Below are 16,086 nucleotides of genomic sequence, written 5' to 3' on the forward strand. Positions count from 1 at the left end.
CCATGTTCATGGTTTAGAAGAATCAACATAGCTAAAATGGCTATGTTACCCAAAGCAATATACAGATTTCGTGCAATCCCCATCAAAATCCCAATGTCATTTTTTAAAGAAGTAGAACAGAAAACATCAGATTTGTATGGAACCACAAAAGACCCCAAATAGCCAAAGAAATCCTGAGAAAAAAAGAATGAAGCCAGATGTATCACACTACCTGACTTCAAATTATACTACAGAGCTGCGATAATCAAAACAGCATTGTATTGGTATAAAAACAGACACCCTGACCAGTGGCGCAGAACTGAGAGCCCGGAAATAAAAGCACAGGTATATGGGCAAATAATTTTTGACAAACAAGCCAAAAACACACAAATGGAGAAAAGAAAACCTCTTCAGTAAATGGTTCTGGGAACTCTTTTCCTGCCACTGGGGAGTTGCACAGAGGTTGAGGCTTGGATACATTCAAGATTCAGCTCCACCCATAACCCTCTGCCATGACCAAGGAAGGCATTACTGCTGGAGGTGTAACAGACATTAATACTGCTTTACAAGATGTGCTGAAGACCTCCCTCATCCACGATGGCCTAGCACATGGAATTTCTAAAGCTGCCAAAGCCTTTGTGTGCTTGCATCCAACTATGGTGGGCCTCTGTATGTCAAGCTGGTGGAGGCTTTTTTTGTGGTGAAGACCAAGTCAACCTAATTAAGGTTGATGGCAGTAAGAAACTAAGGGTATGGGTAGACCTCTGTAAAATTAACAGAGAGGGAACACCCCACCAAGTTGTTGGTGGCAGTTCTTTTATGGTTAAGGACTATGGCAGAGAGTCTCAGGCAAAGGATGTCATCAAGGGATACTTCAAATGCAAGACATGAAAATAAACTTGGCATTTGTTTCTCAAATAAATAAAAATGGTGCTTGGAAAGCCACATGCAAAAGAATAAAGCTCGACTATAGTTTGTCCCCATGTACAAAAATTAATTCAGAAATTTATCAAAGACCTAGATACATGATCTGAAATAATAAATTACATAGAAGAAAACATAGGTACTAAACTTACGGACATTGGTCATAGAGAACATTTTATGAGTTTGACCCCAAAAGCAAGGGAAATATGGGCAAAAATAAATGAATAGGACTATATCAGACTAAAAAACTTCTGCACAGCAAAAGAAACTGCCAACAGAACAAAAGGGCAAGAAGCCTAATGGGAGATGATATTAGCAAACAACTCCAACAAGGGGTTAATATCCAAAATATGAGTATATAAAGAACTCAACACCAGACAATTCAATTAAAAAAATGGGCAGAGGACTTGCATAGACACCTCTCTCAAGAAGATATACAAATGTCTCACAGATATATGAAAAGCTGTTCAACTTCTCTAGCTATTAGGAAAATGCAAATCAAAACCACAATGAGATACTGCCTCACACCTGTTATAAAGGCTATTAATTAACAAGACAGGTAATGACAAGTGTTGGAGAGGTTGTAGAGATAGGAACCTTCATTCAGTGCTGTGAGAATGTAAACTGGTACAGCCACTATGTAAAACAGTATGGCAGTTCCTCAAAAAAAATACCTACCAAAAAAACTCAAAGATATTTATTGGAAAAGATATATGCACCCCTTTGTTTATTGCAGCATTATTCACAGTGGCCAAGACATGGAGACAACCAAGTCCTTCAATAGGGGATTGGATGAAGAAGGTATGGTACATTATGCTATGCAATACTACTTAGCCATAAGAAAAGATGAAGTACTGTCTTTTGTGACAACATGGATAGATCTTGAGAATATGCTAAGTGAAGTCAGTCAGTCAAAAAAAGCTAAGAACCATATGATTTTACTAATACGTAGAATCTAGTGAACAAAATAAACTAACGAACGAAATAGAAACAGAATCTGTATAGATAGAGAACAGACTGACAACTTTCAGAGGGGAAGGGAGTTGAGGGATTGGATGAAGAAGGTGAATGGATTAAGAAAAAAAAAAAAAAACCCAAAAAGAAACAAAAAACTCATAGACACAAACAATATTTTGGTAATTACCAGAGGGAAAGAAGGGTGGGGGGATGTAGAAGAGGGTATAAGGGGAATAAACTGTGATGGAAGGAGACTCGACTTTGGGTGATGAATACACGATACAATATGCAGATCATGTATTACAGAATTATACACCTGAAACCTATATAATTTTATTAACCAGTGTCACTCCAATACATTCAGTTTTTTTAAAAAAAGAAAATTTTAGTTCACAGAATGGGACTATTTGTCCATAATCACATATATGCATCACAGCCTTTATCCACATCTTCAGAACATATGCTACATAACGTGCATCTGTTTATAAAACGCTTCCCCAGGTTTTTGCGTCTTAAAATCCTGATCCTAAAAGGCATCCTTCAGAAGAAACATCCTAACATTTTTTAATGTTAAGCTTGGGAAAAATGTGGTCATCAAATATATTTCTTAGATGATTTCTTTCCCTCTAGCCACTAAGTCAGAGTGTTTTTTCCCTCTCAATTTATTATTTCAGATGAGTAATAGGAAGAAAGTCAGATGGTGCCAGAAACTAAGAGGAGGAAAGGGTCATTTCAACCATTAAGACTAGATGCAGAAGTAGAGACACTGGTGACCAGCTGTTTTTTGGATGGTTTCGGTAGCAGTCTGGACTCCTGGACTCTTTGCCCATCTTAGTTATTTCCTTTCTTTTATTTACTCATGATCCAGGTTATAGGGTCAGGGAAAGCCTGATTTTTGAGAGATTGTTAACCTTTCCTCTCTAGCCAAGAAAGCTCTACATTGTTTGTGTGTCGGGTGGCTATAGGTGAAGGTAACAGGGCTCAGGCAAGTGATGTACTTCCTTGTGAGATTCTGATAATAAAGCTAGCTCATGGATAAGTTTATGTTAGATTTCAGCCGAGGTTTTAGTAGTTGTTTCTCCTATAAGAATTGTCCTGGTAACAGGTTACTGAGAGACATAGCTCGGTTATTTGATTAAGTCACCACACTTATCTCGTGGGCAGTCACAACCAGTCTCTATCCATAGTAACTTCATTCAGTGCCAGTGAGGGTCTCTGGAACTTTATTTCCCTGTTAGCCTTCTACTTGTTTTCCTTTGTCCACGCATATAGAGCACAAGAAAGTGTTACATGGATTTGTACTAGTGCCTTTACTTCTCTTAACAGTAACACAAGTCTGCTTACATATATCTGTATTCATAATAGCTATTCTTCTCATCAGGCAATGAAATCACTTTTTTGTAAAACTGTTCCCTTTGAGTATATATTGTTACTAAGTAAATTTGCTGTTTTTAGATAGTGTGTAAGGGTTATTGTTTGTGCGTTAATTCGTAGGGTTGAGAGGGATGTTTAGATTTCAGATATCAAGGGGAAAATGTTTCTCTGTGTATGAACATGACTGCTAACATTATCACTTAAATGGAGAGTTTGTTTCTTGGGAAACCTTGAACAGAATATAGAAACCACTTGAAACTACCCCAAAGCAGGGCAAAGGTGGTCTTAGTGTTCCAATCAAGGAAAATTGTCAGGTTCTTAGCCCTAGAAAAAAAATCACTCCAGTTTTTAACAAGTAGCTATATAATCATGGGCTACCTATTATGTTTTCTTTTTAAAAAAATACACATTTCTCATGACTTAGTATATATGATTGGTTTTGGCCTTTTCAAATATGTATTTCTTGGTAGTTTATACACTCAGGATGCTAAGTTTAATACTGTGAAATGGATTTGTCAAGTAAGGCATGAACTCTTTTGAAAATCACCTAGTGGAATTATTCATCATGTTAATGATTATCTTTTTGAAGTCTGCCAAATCTTGGATATGTTTTCTCAGCTTTCTCTATTATGTGTTCGTTACCTTCAGAGCATGAAGATTTTTTAACAGTTGCAGAGTCCCTGAAGAAAGAATTTGACAGTCCAGAAACAGCTGATCTAAAGTTTCGAATTGATGGGAAATATATCCATGTCCATAAAGCTGTTTTGAAAATCAGGTATTTTTGCATGAGATAACCTTACTTTCTCTTTATAATATCTTTCTTTGTTATTCCATATATTGGGTGCTGATAAGAAACAAACAGCCTTGGCAGTAGAGAGGAATGACACAACTTATTTTTGCAGATAGTACCAATCCACTCATTGAAGGGTTTTGCATGCACATGTGGGTGTGCACATGCACACATGTGCCTTTTTGAAAAAGCATAATGTGGTATTTGTTTATATTTTTAAATGAAGGATCTTGTGAATATTTATTTCCATCAAAATCTTATTTACATGGTCAAAAAAACCCACAAAAGATTGTCTGGGAAAAGTATATATATGAGATCTGTCAGGGAAAAGTGCAGCCATTGTTAATATAATGAGAACAGTTTGCGTGACATCAGTATAACCTGGCAGCCAAGGAGAGTGGACTGGAATGCTCATGCAGGAATAATGAATTATTCAGTGGGGTTGGTAGATGCTGTTGAGTGACCATAGGTACTGTGTAGCCATCGCATACAAAATGACTGAATAGAGCAACTAATCTGCATGCAATTTTGCATCAAGCTTGAACATTCCTCTGCAGAAACTTTTCAGATGATTCGGAAGGCCACAGCTATGGGCAACTGGTGTTTGGCAGCTTCATCATGACAACACTCTTGCTCATGCATCATGTTTTGTGGAGAGTTTTTTGTTGAAACATCAAATCTCCCAGGTGACTCAGCCCCTCTACGGCCCATATTTGGCACCCTGTGACTTCTAGCTTTCCCCAAACTAAAATCACTGCTGAAAGGGAAGAGATTTCAGACCATCAATGAGATTCAGGAAAATACAGCAGGGCAGCTGATGATGATTCCAACAAAGGATTTCGCTGAGTGTTTTGAACAGTGGAAGAGATGCTGGAAGAACTGTGTGAGGTCCCAAAGTGCCTACTTTTAAGGAGATTGAGGTGCCATTGTCCAATGTACAATGTTTCTTGTATCTTATTCAATAAATGTCTGTATTTTTTATTACATAGCTGGATACTTTCTGGATAGACCCTGTGTGCCTCCTTTTGCTCTTAAAGATTGATTTTTCTCAAGCAGAAACTCTCACAGTCAGGTATGCTGGTCTTCTGGCCCAGGGAGGTATCTAATTCCCAATTAAAGAAATTTTTTTTTTAGCTGTATGTCAGGAGTTCTTTGTATAAATGTGATGGAACTTTGTATTTATTAGTAACTGTTTGGACTGTTGCCTGTTGCTCACTGATGTTGCCATTGCAGTGAAAGAGGCATATGAAGTCAGACCATTGAGAATTAAACCAGCCATTTACAAGTCTATTTGTAAATGTAGTTAAAAACCTATTTACAAAATAACATGCTTAAGGGAATTAAAAAGATCTTACATGATTCATTACTTAAGGGAAAAAATATCTGCACCAAAGTATTAATTGAAAATTAATGTTTCTGTTTGTGAACTTGTGGACAACCAGGCTATTCCTTTTGTATATAGTTTTCTGACCCATTTTATGTATTATTCCTTGCTTAGACATCCATTTCTTGTTAATTCTCAGATGAATTTACCTAATTTCTTAGGTAAGTGGAGTCACATTCTTTTGGTATTGTGAATGAAGTTTGAAAATATTTCATGTTTATTTATACTGTATCATTTTAGGAGGATTTAAAAAGATTATTTTAAAAATTATAAGGTATGTTATACTTTAAGAAAGTCTGATATTCAGAAATCAGTTTCTCATACAGGTGAATTTGTACATGTTAATACAATGCACAAAGACCCACTTAGGTTTTCTTGAAATCATGACTATCCTAATGAATGTGTTCTCTAAATATATTAGTAACGGGCTTGGAAGGAGAGGAAAGGGAGCAGGGCAAAGTAAAAAAAAACAAACAAAGTAGGAAGTGATAACAATTTTGAACATGAGTCAGAAAAAGAAGGAAAACTGTCCTGTAAGATAATAGAGCAATAATCAGTTTAACTGCAATCCAGTTAACATTTAAAACAGTTTTAAGAATATGCCGATTACATAAAACAACAACAAAAACAGAACTCCAGATGAATCATTTGAATGTGTTACTTTATAGGGATAGGTTTGAACTCTCATTTCTGAATTTCCTTTAATTTCTTTGTTTAAAATACATTTCTGTACATCTTTAAAAACTGAACAAAGAGCCTTTATATGAATGAGGACTGTCAAATGGAAACAGTTGTAGTGCAAAAGTGCTAGGTACTCTTAGACTCTACATATAATTCTTAATATATCATAGCAGGTGCTCATCAAAAATGAAAGTGAGTGTATGTAAAAGGCAAATATAAAAATACTTGCACATGGAATCTTTTTTAGGGTACTAGCTAAAGATTCATGATCCTGGTGTGTGCAAAGCCAAATACAGTACTTAAAGACACCTGTAATATTTGTTCATCTTATTTCATCAACTGAATTGACTTTTGCTGTTCTGTTTTAGGTGTGAGCACTTTCGATCCATGTTCCAGTCTTATTGGAATGAAGATATGAAAGAAGTGATAGAAATAGACCAGTTTTCTTACCCAGTGTATCGTGCCTTTCTCCAATTCCTCTACACAGACACAGTTGACCTTCCGCCTGAAGATGCTATAGGTACTTCAGCCACATTGGGAGTGGCCAAATCACATGGCCAGAAATATATCTCCTCCTCTTCTTATGGTATTGAAAAATGAAAAGTTTCAGGTTTATTGGCTTTTATATGGTTTTTAAAAAATATTTGAAATAAATATCTTTAAAAATAGCATTGCATGGTTGTCGTTAATGATTATGGACACAATTTATGACCGTGGACTTATATTAATTTTTTAATATTGAAGTATAACTTCATAATGGATTTAGCATGCCATTTTGGAAACAAAATGAGAGGGGGAATTTCATTATTTTTCCCTTCCTTTGTACTATAATAAAAATTGTATAGAGTGAGTATAAGAGTGAGTATGATGTTTGGGAGGTCAGGGGGATAGAAAGTAACAAAGAGAACTTATTTAATAAAACTCTGAGTATTAATCACTAAGAAACTTCTGCCAAATTACCTGCATAACTCTTGTGAATGAAAATGAAATGTATATATGCATAAGTTATAGAAAATTATAAAATTTATTAAAATGTTTATAACTTTTAGGCCTTTTGGATTTGGCGACGTCTTACTGTGAAAACAGACTGAAAAAACTTTGTCAGCGCATTATCAAGCGAGGAATCACCGTGGAGAATGCCTTTTCATTATTCTCTGCTGCAGTCAGATATGATGCAGAGGTAACGTAAAACCACAAAAGGAACTCAAACCACCCTTAATTGCTTGTGTGCTCCTTTCTCTCCTTTTTTTCACTGAGACAAAGACCACGATGAGTAACTTCCTTTCTAAATAGGAAATCAATGAAGCGATTGATAACTGAACAATGAAATCTGGCTGTCTTGCTTCATTCTGTATACATAGTTTCAAAAATAGTTATTCTTCTACTTTCATTTTTAACTAAGATCAGAAATTGAGGTACCAGAGGCTGTACTGCAGGTTGGAATATGAAGTGCACACCTAATTGGACTACCAAACAGCATATTTTAGTTCGTCAAGATCATCATTTACATCTTTTTTAGGACCTACTTTGCTGTCTTCCCAGCTACCCTGTCATTAGCCATGGATGCTGTGTGGTTTATATCTGTGTATGCTCTGAAATTCTATCATTGTCCAATTATAACACATTATTCATGTGCGAAGAACTTGTTCTGGACTCCTCTTTGTTTTGCACTGGATTGGATTCCTGTGGGATTCATGGATTTTTAGAGTCTGAATGAAAGGGCTTTTGGGAGTCTGAAATTTTGTGTTTTATGAAGGTAAGACCCAGACTATCAGACTGTAAGCTCCTTATGAGCAGGAACTGGATGTAATTCATCTTTGTACTCTATAGTGCCTGGCATGTAGTAGGTTCTGAATGATAAATATTTGTTGAACCACCTGAAGGGAGCTTTAGGCTGGTATGGTTGATTTTACAGATTCATAGGGAATAACAGGTAGAGAGCAGTAGTTTTGGAGTTCATGATCTCTAGTTAAAATATCCACCCTAAGTGGCACAATTTGTCTGTTCTTCTAAGCATTTTGTCATCATAAGATGAGACAGAATATCGGTATCGGGGAGTTTACCAAACCGTGCAAAGATCTGCACTGTGTCCTTGGAGATTAGGTGGAGGACAGACTTCATTTTTATCACACTTAGGGATCGAAGCAGACCATTATGTCCTCTATTTTCAAATGTATCCTATTTTTATTTGAGATTATTATTATGATTATAAATATTTGATAAGGTCAAATATAGGTGACTTTCTCTGTGGCCCTTTTAAGAGATATAGTAATTATCAAAGGAAATTTCTAATAGAAAATGGAAGTATGGTTTTTTATCCTATCCTTTGATACCATGATCTTCTTTATGAGGAAATGCTATTTATTTTCTTTTAATTTTTTTCTTTTTATTGAATTAATTGGAGGTGATACTGGTTAACAAAATTAAACAGGTTTCAGGTGCACGATTCCACAACACATCATATCTACACTGTATTGTGTGTTCACCAGCCCAGGTCAACCATTTATCCCCCATACCCTTTTACCCCCAGCTTTGCCTTCAGCAGTCATCACACTGTTGTCTGTGTTCATGAGTTTTTTCTCTTTATTTTTCCTTTCAGCTCAGTCACTTCACATCCCCGCACCTAGTCCCCAGACCCTCTAATCCTCCCTCCTAAAAGCTGTCAGCCTTCTCTCTATGAATCTGTCTCTATTTTGCTTTTTAGTTCATTTTGTTCATTAGCTTCCACATGTGAGTGAAATCATATGGTACTTGTCTTTCTCTGACTGGCTTATTTCACTTAGTATTCTTGCTTCCCACATCCATCCATGCTGTTGCAAAGGGTAAGGACCGCCTTCTTTTTTATGGCCGAAGTAGTATCCCAATGCATAAATGTACCACAGTTTTTTTTAATCCACTCATCTACTGATGGGCACTTGGACTGCTTCTAGAACTTGGCTATTGTAAATAATGCTGCAATGAACACAGGCATGTATATATTTTTTTGAATTAGTGTTTCGAATTTCTTCAAATAAATTCACAGAAGTGGAATCACAGAAGAAGTTCTGTTTTTAATTTTTTAAGGTAACTCCATACTGCTTTCCACATTGGCTGCTCTAGTCTCATTCCCACCAACAGTGCATGAAGGTTCCCTTTTCGCCACATCCTTGCCAACACTTGTTGTTTGTTGATTTATTGATGATAACTATTCTGACAGGCATGAGATGATATCTCATTATGGTTTTAATTTGCAAGAAATGCTATTTCTTTAGATTTAATTTCTACGCTATGGAATAATTTTAAATTGGCCAGAGCCTTTTCTCTCTGTTTGGTGATTGATTTTATAATCTCTGTGTTTGTCTATACTCCTCCTCACTGCTAGTGAGTTCCTTATTCTTGGGATGGGATGTGGCTCGCTAAAACCACCTGGACAGAGGCAAACATCTTGGCTGTAGTAGCTGGAAATTTCTTCCTCACTTCCAGCTAATATGTACCTCAGGAAGTGTACAGAAAAAGTCTTATGTCAGCTGATCATTTCTTTGATTAGTTTTTTTCATCTTCATTATAAACACATTAAAAACTCTCCCTTATTTGAGACCACAAAAGCATGTGGCCCCCAGAGTTTACCACAATATGAGTGTATACTTAGTATTCAAAAATATACATGAAGTTAAATGAATGAATGAAAATATATACATTTGAAACACCTAATCATGAAGGTGTGCTTATAAGAAAGCTTTTAAAAAACCCAACCAATACAACACATTCAATATAGAAAAGTAGAGAATAGAAGGCAAAAATAAAAAGAATCACTTCTTTTGAGGCTTTTTTTTGTTTTAATAAGAGTTACATGTTGACTAGTGTACTTTTAGATTCTGTAATGCTATCAAATATAGTAAGTGAATAAATGAAATTTTTAGAATATAAAAATAAAACCCACTTACTATATTAGTTGATAGGAAGCTACTACTAAGCCAGTTAAAATTAACTGCAAAAACTATTATTTTCAGGAGCTTAACTTTGGGATACTAGATGACTTTTCCTTCATCCTGTGGATTGGAATGCTAGGAGATGGAACAGCCTGCTTCTCACATTTCTTCCCTTTTCTATAAGGTTACTGTTCCTCATACCCCCTTTGACAAGATAATTTTGAAAGGTCTCCCACTTATTTATTCCATGGGCCTTGAGGAAACTCTCATTCTGTCATGAAGTTTATTCATCTGCTGGCCAAATCATTCTCGTCCTTCCTGGAAATTATTTATTTAAAGCCCAGCAGTCCTGTTATAGTTGACATATTGGTTGGGTAAGAGTTGCATTTTCTTTTGTAGGCCATTGAAGATCTCTTCATTTGTAGAATGAGGTGTACAGATCGTGCAGGTTCTTGAAGTATTTCAGAATTATCAGAAGGGTTTTATCTAATTCACACATCAGAGCAAACTGGTTGCTGAGGGAATTGGCTTGGCTCTGCCACTCGGATTCATGCAAACAAACTCGCAGATTCCAGTTTCTCTCTGTTCAAATGCATTCAATGCTTTCTTTTCCATACATCTGCCTTTACAAAGGGTCAGTTACTTATTAAAACAATGGATATTTAGATTATTTTTAGCATTCTCTAGTTAGACTTTTCACGTTTGAAACTGGTAAATGTTGAATACTGAGAAATCTCACCAACTCCAACTAATTGAAAGAGGAGGGAAGGCAGTTTGATATATTTTTATTGACATATAAACCTGATTAGTAAGTAGAAGTACTGTTTGTATTCTTATACTGTGCAAAAAACTTCTTAATGCTTGAGGTAATCTATAATTAGTAAACTTAAAAAAAAAACCCTCATTTTTCATATATACTACAAAGACCTTGAATTCCAAATTAGTCCACACAGAAGTGATAAGGTTTTACAATGCCAGAATTTAGTGCACTCTTCTTTCGTTTTGAATTTGAAATTATATAATTAAAATTTAATATTTAAAGATCCTTATCTGATAGATTACAAGGTTTGAAGAACTTTCTTGCTCATGACTGTCTATTTCTTCCTAAGTTATGTGTAAATAAACTAGTTTTCTCTTTTTGATAAATAAGAATAAAGTATGACATCTTCCTGTGGAATGTAATTTAGTCCTTAGGGCTCATTTATTAACCGTTGAATTATAACACCAAAAGTAAGGCTTTTTCTTTAATAATAATATGAGAGAAAATGCTTGATATAATTTAACGCAGAGCTTTCAGTACATTTACAGAGCCCAATGTGAATCTCTTATTTAAAACATTGATCCAGAGATTGCGTTAACATTTTAATGCATTTTGAGTTATTTATAAAATAAAACTTTGGCAGCAGCTGGCTGATACATATTAGATGGAGTTTATCTCCTACTAGTTATAAAACTGCGAAGTGGGGAGCATCTTTCAACTAGGAACAGAGGGACCCTTAGGATAAAGGAAGTCTATGTTTTACGCAGTCTGCACTGAGAGAGAAAAAAGGTGTGTGTCCATGTTTGTGTGGGCCCTTCCCCATTCTGCCTGAAATTCTTATATCATGGTGGCTGGAAATGTTAAATCAAGACTGTGCGGTTTAAATGTTCTTGAGTTCCTGGTTTTTTAGAACCCTGAGTACCTTCACTAGATTCAGCCACGTGATAATCAAGCTATCTGTGGTAAGAGCTTTTACTGGGTCTTGTTTTTATATACTTAGTTTTTGTATATATTCCAGTTCCAAAATAAAAAGGAACAAACAACATTATAGTAGAGTTTTGCTGGGGATGACAGGATATATACTTTTAAATTGTTCTGGTTTACCACTTACATATGTCACTTTCTTGAATGTTGGTAGTTGGTGACTTCTATTTGTCAGACTGAAAATTCAATCTCTGGGAATATCCTTCTTTATATTAACTGTCTGAGAAATTGGTGTGGTGGAAGTTGTTGTGTATTATTCTTAAAGGTATTTTTATTTAAGAGAGAATGAGAGTGAAATTTTTAAAACTGTGATCGTCACTTTAGGTTAACTATACTTCTTCGTCATCCTTCTATTTCTTGTAGTCTTCTCTTTTTAAACTAAATAACCCACATCTTAATTCTTTTCTCTGACATCTTGAATGTGGTAAAACATATGATATGGACTAAAGTTGCTTTCAGATCTTTAAAATAATCTCTTTAAGTATGACTAGACTGTCATAAGTATGAGGAAACTTCCCCTTATAGATGGTGTCTGCATGTGGGTATGTTTTGAAGAGTCAGATGAGACAGGGGGCCCATTGCTTTTATTTTGTTGTGGGCAAGTAGTATGTATTTTTGACACATACTTGTGGTTACTCGTTTGCCTAATTTGAGGTGTCTAGACTCAACTGTCTTTTCTGGGGGAGGGTGAGATCCGTGGGGTGAGGGATTTGGAGAAGTAATTCAATCAAAGTTAATAAAAAAAAGGCCTTTTCTTGTTTTTATTTTTGTTGTGTGTGTCCAGGATTTAGAAGAATTCTGCTTTAAGTTTTGCATCAATCATTTGACAGAAGTTACACAGACTGCAGCATTTTGGCAAATGGATGGCCCTCTGCTAAAGGAATTCATTGCTAAAGCCAGTAAATGTGGAGCCTTTAAGAACTGAAGCCAAGGCTGCTGGGTTTTGTGTGAGTCCTCTGGGACATTGGTGATGGTGTGTCCTTTGTGCTCCACTGGTGATATAATTCTGCAGGTAAAAAACCATCAGGTTGTGTTTTTTATCTGAGACATAGTTCTCTGTGTAGGCATATATGAAGGATGTATGGCTTTTCCTGAACCTACTTTAAACAACTCTTGTTTCTAGATATGTATATTTTAAATGTGACTATAGGTTTGACTGGAACATTGTAAAAGGCTGAAAGTTTAGCTTGTTATTTCTTTGTTTTTTATTAGGGGAATTTCTGATCTTGGAAAGGGGAAGTTTGTGGCAATTCTCCTATAGGGCTCATGTATCAACAATCCTTTTGACATTAGGAGTTGGAATAGTTTGTGAATTGTGAGGTAGACATAGAGGCCCCACCATGAATTATAGATGCTGACGTTGGGGCTTGTTGAAGTGTTTAATTAGTTGCTAGTTCAACTGCCTTACTGTGAAGGAATAGTTGAGATCTTTTGAGGCTTTTGTTTCTGTGTTTGCCCTATTGATGGACTTTTTCTTAATGGTGTATGAAAATAATAGTTTAATGTGAGATAAGTCTATTGAAATAATAATTATGTAAAGAAATTTCTAGGTTAGCCAAGATTTCCCTTAAGACTTAAGCACATAAAGAGTAGTAATTTAAAACTGTAAAAAGTTGATAATGAGAGAAACTTTGGACAAGGATAAATATTTTATAAAATTAGAATTCCACTGTTATTTAATGATGTTTTATTTCTATTAAAACTTGAGAACTCAAGCTTAAATTGCCCCTCAGTCCTGGCTGGTGTGGCTCAGTGGATTGAGTGCCAGCCTGTGAGCCAAAGGGTCGCTGGTTCGATTCCCAGTCAGGGCACATGCCTGGATTGCAGGCCAGGTCCCCAGTAGGGGGCATGCGAGAAGCAACCACACATTGACGTTTCCCTCTTTCTCCTTCACTTTCTCTAAAAATAAATAAATAAATCTTTTAAAAATTTTCCCCTTACCTACACCTTTCCCTTGTAAATGCAAAACATAAGAGGAAAAATAATGACATTCAATATATTCTTGCCTTCCTAAATTGTGGCTGTTAAATCATCAGGTCTGCTACATCTGACTTAAAGTAGAGGTTCTTAAAACCAGCTCTCTTGCAGGACTTGATGGAATTTGTTTTATGATTTATCTAGGCCAAATCCATCACTAGTTTGCTTATTTGAAACTTTGCTAGCTTTAACTTTTGATTTTCCTCTCCTATTAGTTGTGTTAGGTCTAATATTTAGCACAACTGAACTTTGAAAAATGAACAAAATTATGGTTTTTGGGTTGTTTTGAGGTGGTTTGGTTGTGAAGTATTATTTGGAAGGTAAGAATATTCAACTCTGAGTTTTACGGTATGTATCAGTTGAATTTAAGAACAAAACTCTGTATGCCCTCTGGCCCACATTCATTTCCATTTGTGGGAGCTCTCTTACTAAATTCTGTTTCCTGCTTAGCAGGTCCTCCCATCTGAACTTGGAGCCTAAATACATTTTCAGAGCCAAATTAATAAGAGGGTGAAGAGATGTGGCAGCTATTATTTTTAGCGATATTTTTAAGTGTGTGTGATGGTGGGGGAGGGCCCAAAGATAGGTATTCATTGATAGGTAAAATATATACACACCTAGAAGTTCTAGCCAGCCCCCTTTTGTTTGACTGTGTTGCAAGTGACTGAAGCCCAGTGATTAGAATTATTTCTGCACATGAAAGAATTTTTCATACTGGTTGATAACTACATATTTATTAGTTATGATGGATAGTGTTTGTAACAATCACTGTTCTGTAGGCTTATAATAATCTGGACAAAACACAAACTTCAGTATGTTTACTGTTGCTCTTACTTGAAACAAGAAATTTGTAAAAAGCACAAATTAAAGTACTAGGTCTATTTCCATACATAGTTCATTCATTCAATAAATATTTACTGAGTTCCTAATATAGGTGAAGAACCACTTCTCTCATTACTGAGTCATTTTATGAGTGTATATGTAGTGAAGAGAACAAGTATTAAGTATTTCAAAATTACTTGACTGTCTTTTTTTTCCCTTTAGATACACTTATTTTTCTACTTGGTTTTGTTGTTAGAGGAGATAAAAACTATTCTTTGAATTGTTTTTTTCATTTGCTGTACTAATGAAAGCCAAAGTATTCATATTTTCTAAAGTAGCCCTAAATGTACTCTTAAACTTCTTACTGGAACAATGTTTGATACCCTAATGTATAGGTTGTATTTATGCAATGTTTAGAATGACATACTAATAAATCAAGTAATCTGTCAAAACCAGCATTTGGTTGTCCCCTCGCTCCCCCATATGCAGCCATAAGAAGGAAGGAAATTCTGATACATGCTACAACTTGGATGAACCTTGATGACATGATGCTAAGTTAAAAAAGCCAGTCACAAAAGGACAAAGACTGTATGATTCCACTTAATATGAGGTACCTATAGTAGTCAAATTCAGAGTTAGAAATTATCGTTGTGGTTGCTAGGGACTTCAGGGAGGAGAAAATGGGGAGTTAATGTTTAATGGGTACAGAGTTTAAGTTTTGCAAGATGAAGAGTTCTGTGGATGGAGGTGGTGATTGTAAAAATAATGTGAATTTCCTTAATGCTATACAACTGCACATAAACATGGTTAATTTGGTAAATTTTTGTGTGTATTTTGCAACAGTTACTAAAAAATCAGTACTGAGTCCTAGCAGGTATCAGGCTAACAACAGGTACTACCATGAATGTGTCAACTGTTTCTCAACTACACTCACCCCTATTGATCCTTTGATTTATTCCTGCTGAAAGATAGTACAGTTGAACTGTCACAGCAGAAAAATGTATCTGGATTCTTTGGGATACTTACAAATGAAGAGAAAGACATAGTCCCTGTCCTCAAAGATGTATAAATTATTAGGAATTAACATAATAATGTATTTGAAAACAGCTCTTCATGATAGTGAGAGAAAATGTAATAGAATATAAGAAGCATATCTGAAGATGTTTGTGCTGTGTGGAGGAAAACATAGTGTCCTTTTAGCTCATTTCCAAAACAACAGTTAAGTGGCACAAGCAAAGGCTTACAGGTGGGGGCTAATGAGCCTTCTAGGGCTTAACCTAAGCAAGTTTGTTTGATTAGGTTGGACAAGAGCCAGGGTCTATTAAATGGAAATATTGGAAAGGGGAGGGTGTGTGAGAGAACATTTATTTCCCATGGTGCCCTGTGCTGCATATACACTTTCTCATGCCCACATTTTGTACCATAAAGTAGGCAGGATTAGGCACAAGTAGATTAAATAATTTGATAAAAGTTTTTCAGTAGTAAAGTACAAAGAACTGTTTTAACAGTTTGTGTGATATTTGCCTACTTTATGAGTGCAATTATT

General features: G+C 35.6%; 1 protein-coding gene and 1 pseudogene across 7 annotated transcripts in view; both read left to right on the forward strand.

Moving 5' to 3' along the window:
- Positions 1 to 13,912, forward strand: part of RCBTB1 (RCC1 and BTB domain containing protein 1) — a 58,811-nt gene extending 44,899 nt beyond the window's left edge. For 4 of the 7 annotated variants that reach the window (XM_054586322.1, XM_054586321.1, XM_054586326.1 and 1 more), the window contains 4 exons: positions 3,883 to 4,009; positions 6,458 to 6,609; positions 7,139 to 7,269; positions 12,526 to 13,912. In XM_054586322.1, coding sequence (XP_054442297.1) covers positions 3,883 to 4,009; positions 6,458 to 6,609; positions 7,139 to 7,269; positions 12,526 to 12,666 — 551 coding nt within the window. In that variant the 3' untranslated portion in view covers positions 12,667 to 13,912. Of the gene's footprint in view, positions 1 to 1,639; positions 1,757 to 3,882; positions 4,010 to 6,457; positions 6,676 to 7,138; positions 7,270 to 12,525 lie in introns of those variants that run through there. The other 3 variants (XM_054586319.1, XM_054586320.1, XM_054586324.1) reach the window with 2 other exon arrangements.
- Positions 429 to 904, forward strand: LOC129080858 (40S ribosomal protein S12-like; annotated as a pseudogene).
- Positions 13,913 to 16,086: the final 2,174 nt, after the last annotated feature.

This window comes from Pteronotus mesoamericanus, unplaced genomic scaffold (assembly GCF_021234165.1).
Source record: "Pteronotus mesoamericanus isolate MK-2021 breed Mesoamerican mustached bat unplaced genomic scaffold, CSHL_Meso_final contig_94, whole genome shotgun sequence".
NCBI lineage: Eukaryota > Metazoa > Chordata > Mammalia > Chiroptera > Mormoopidae > Pteronotus > Pteronotus mesoamericanus.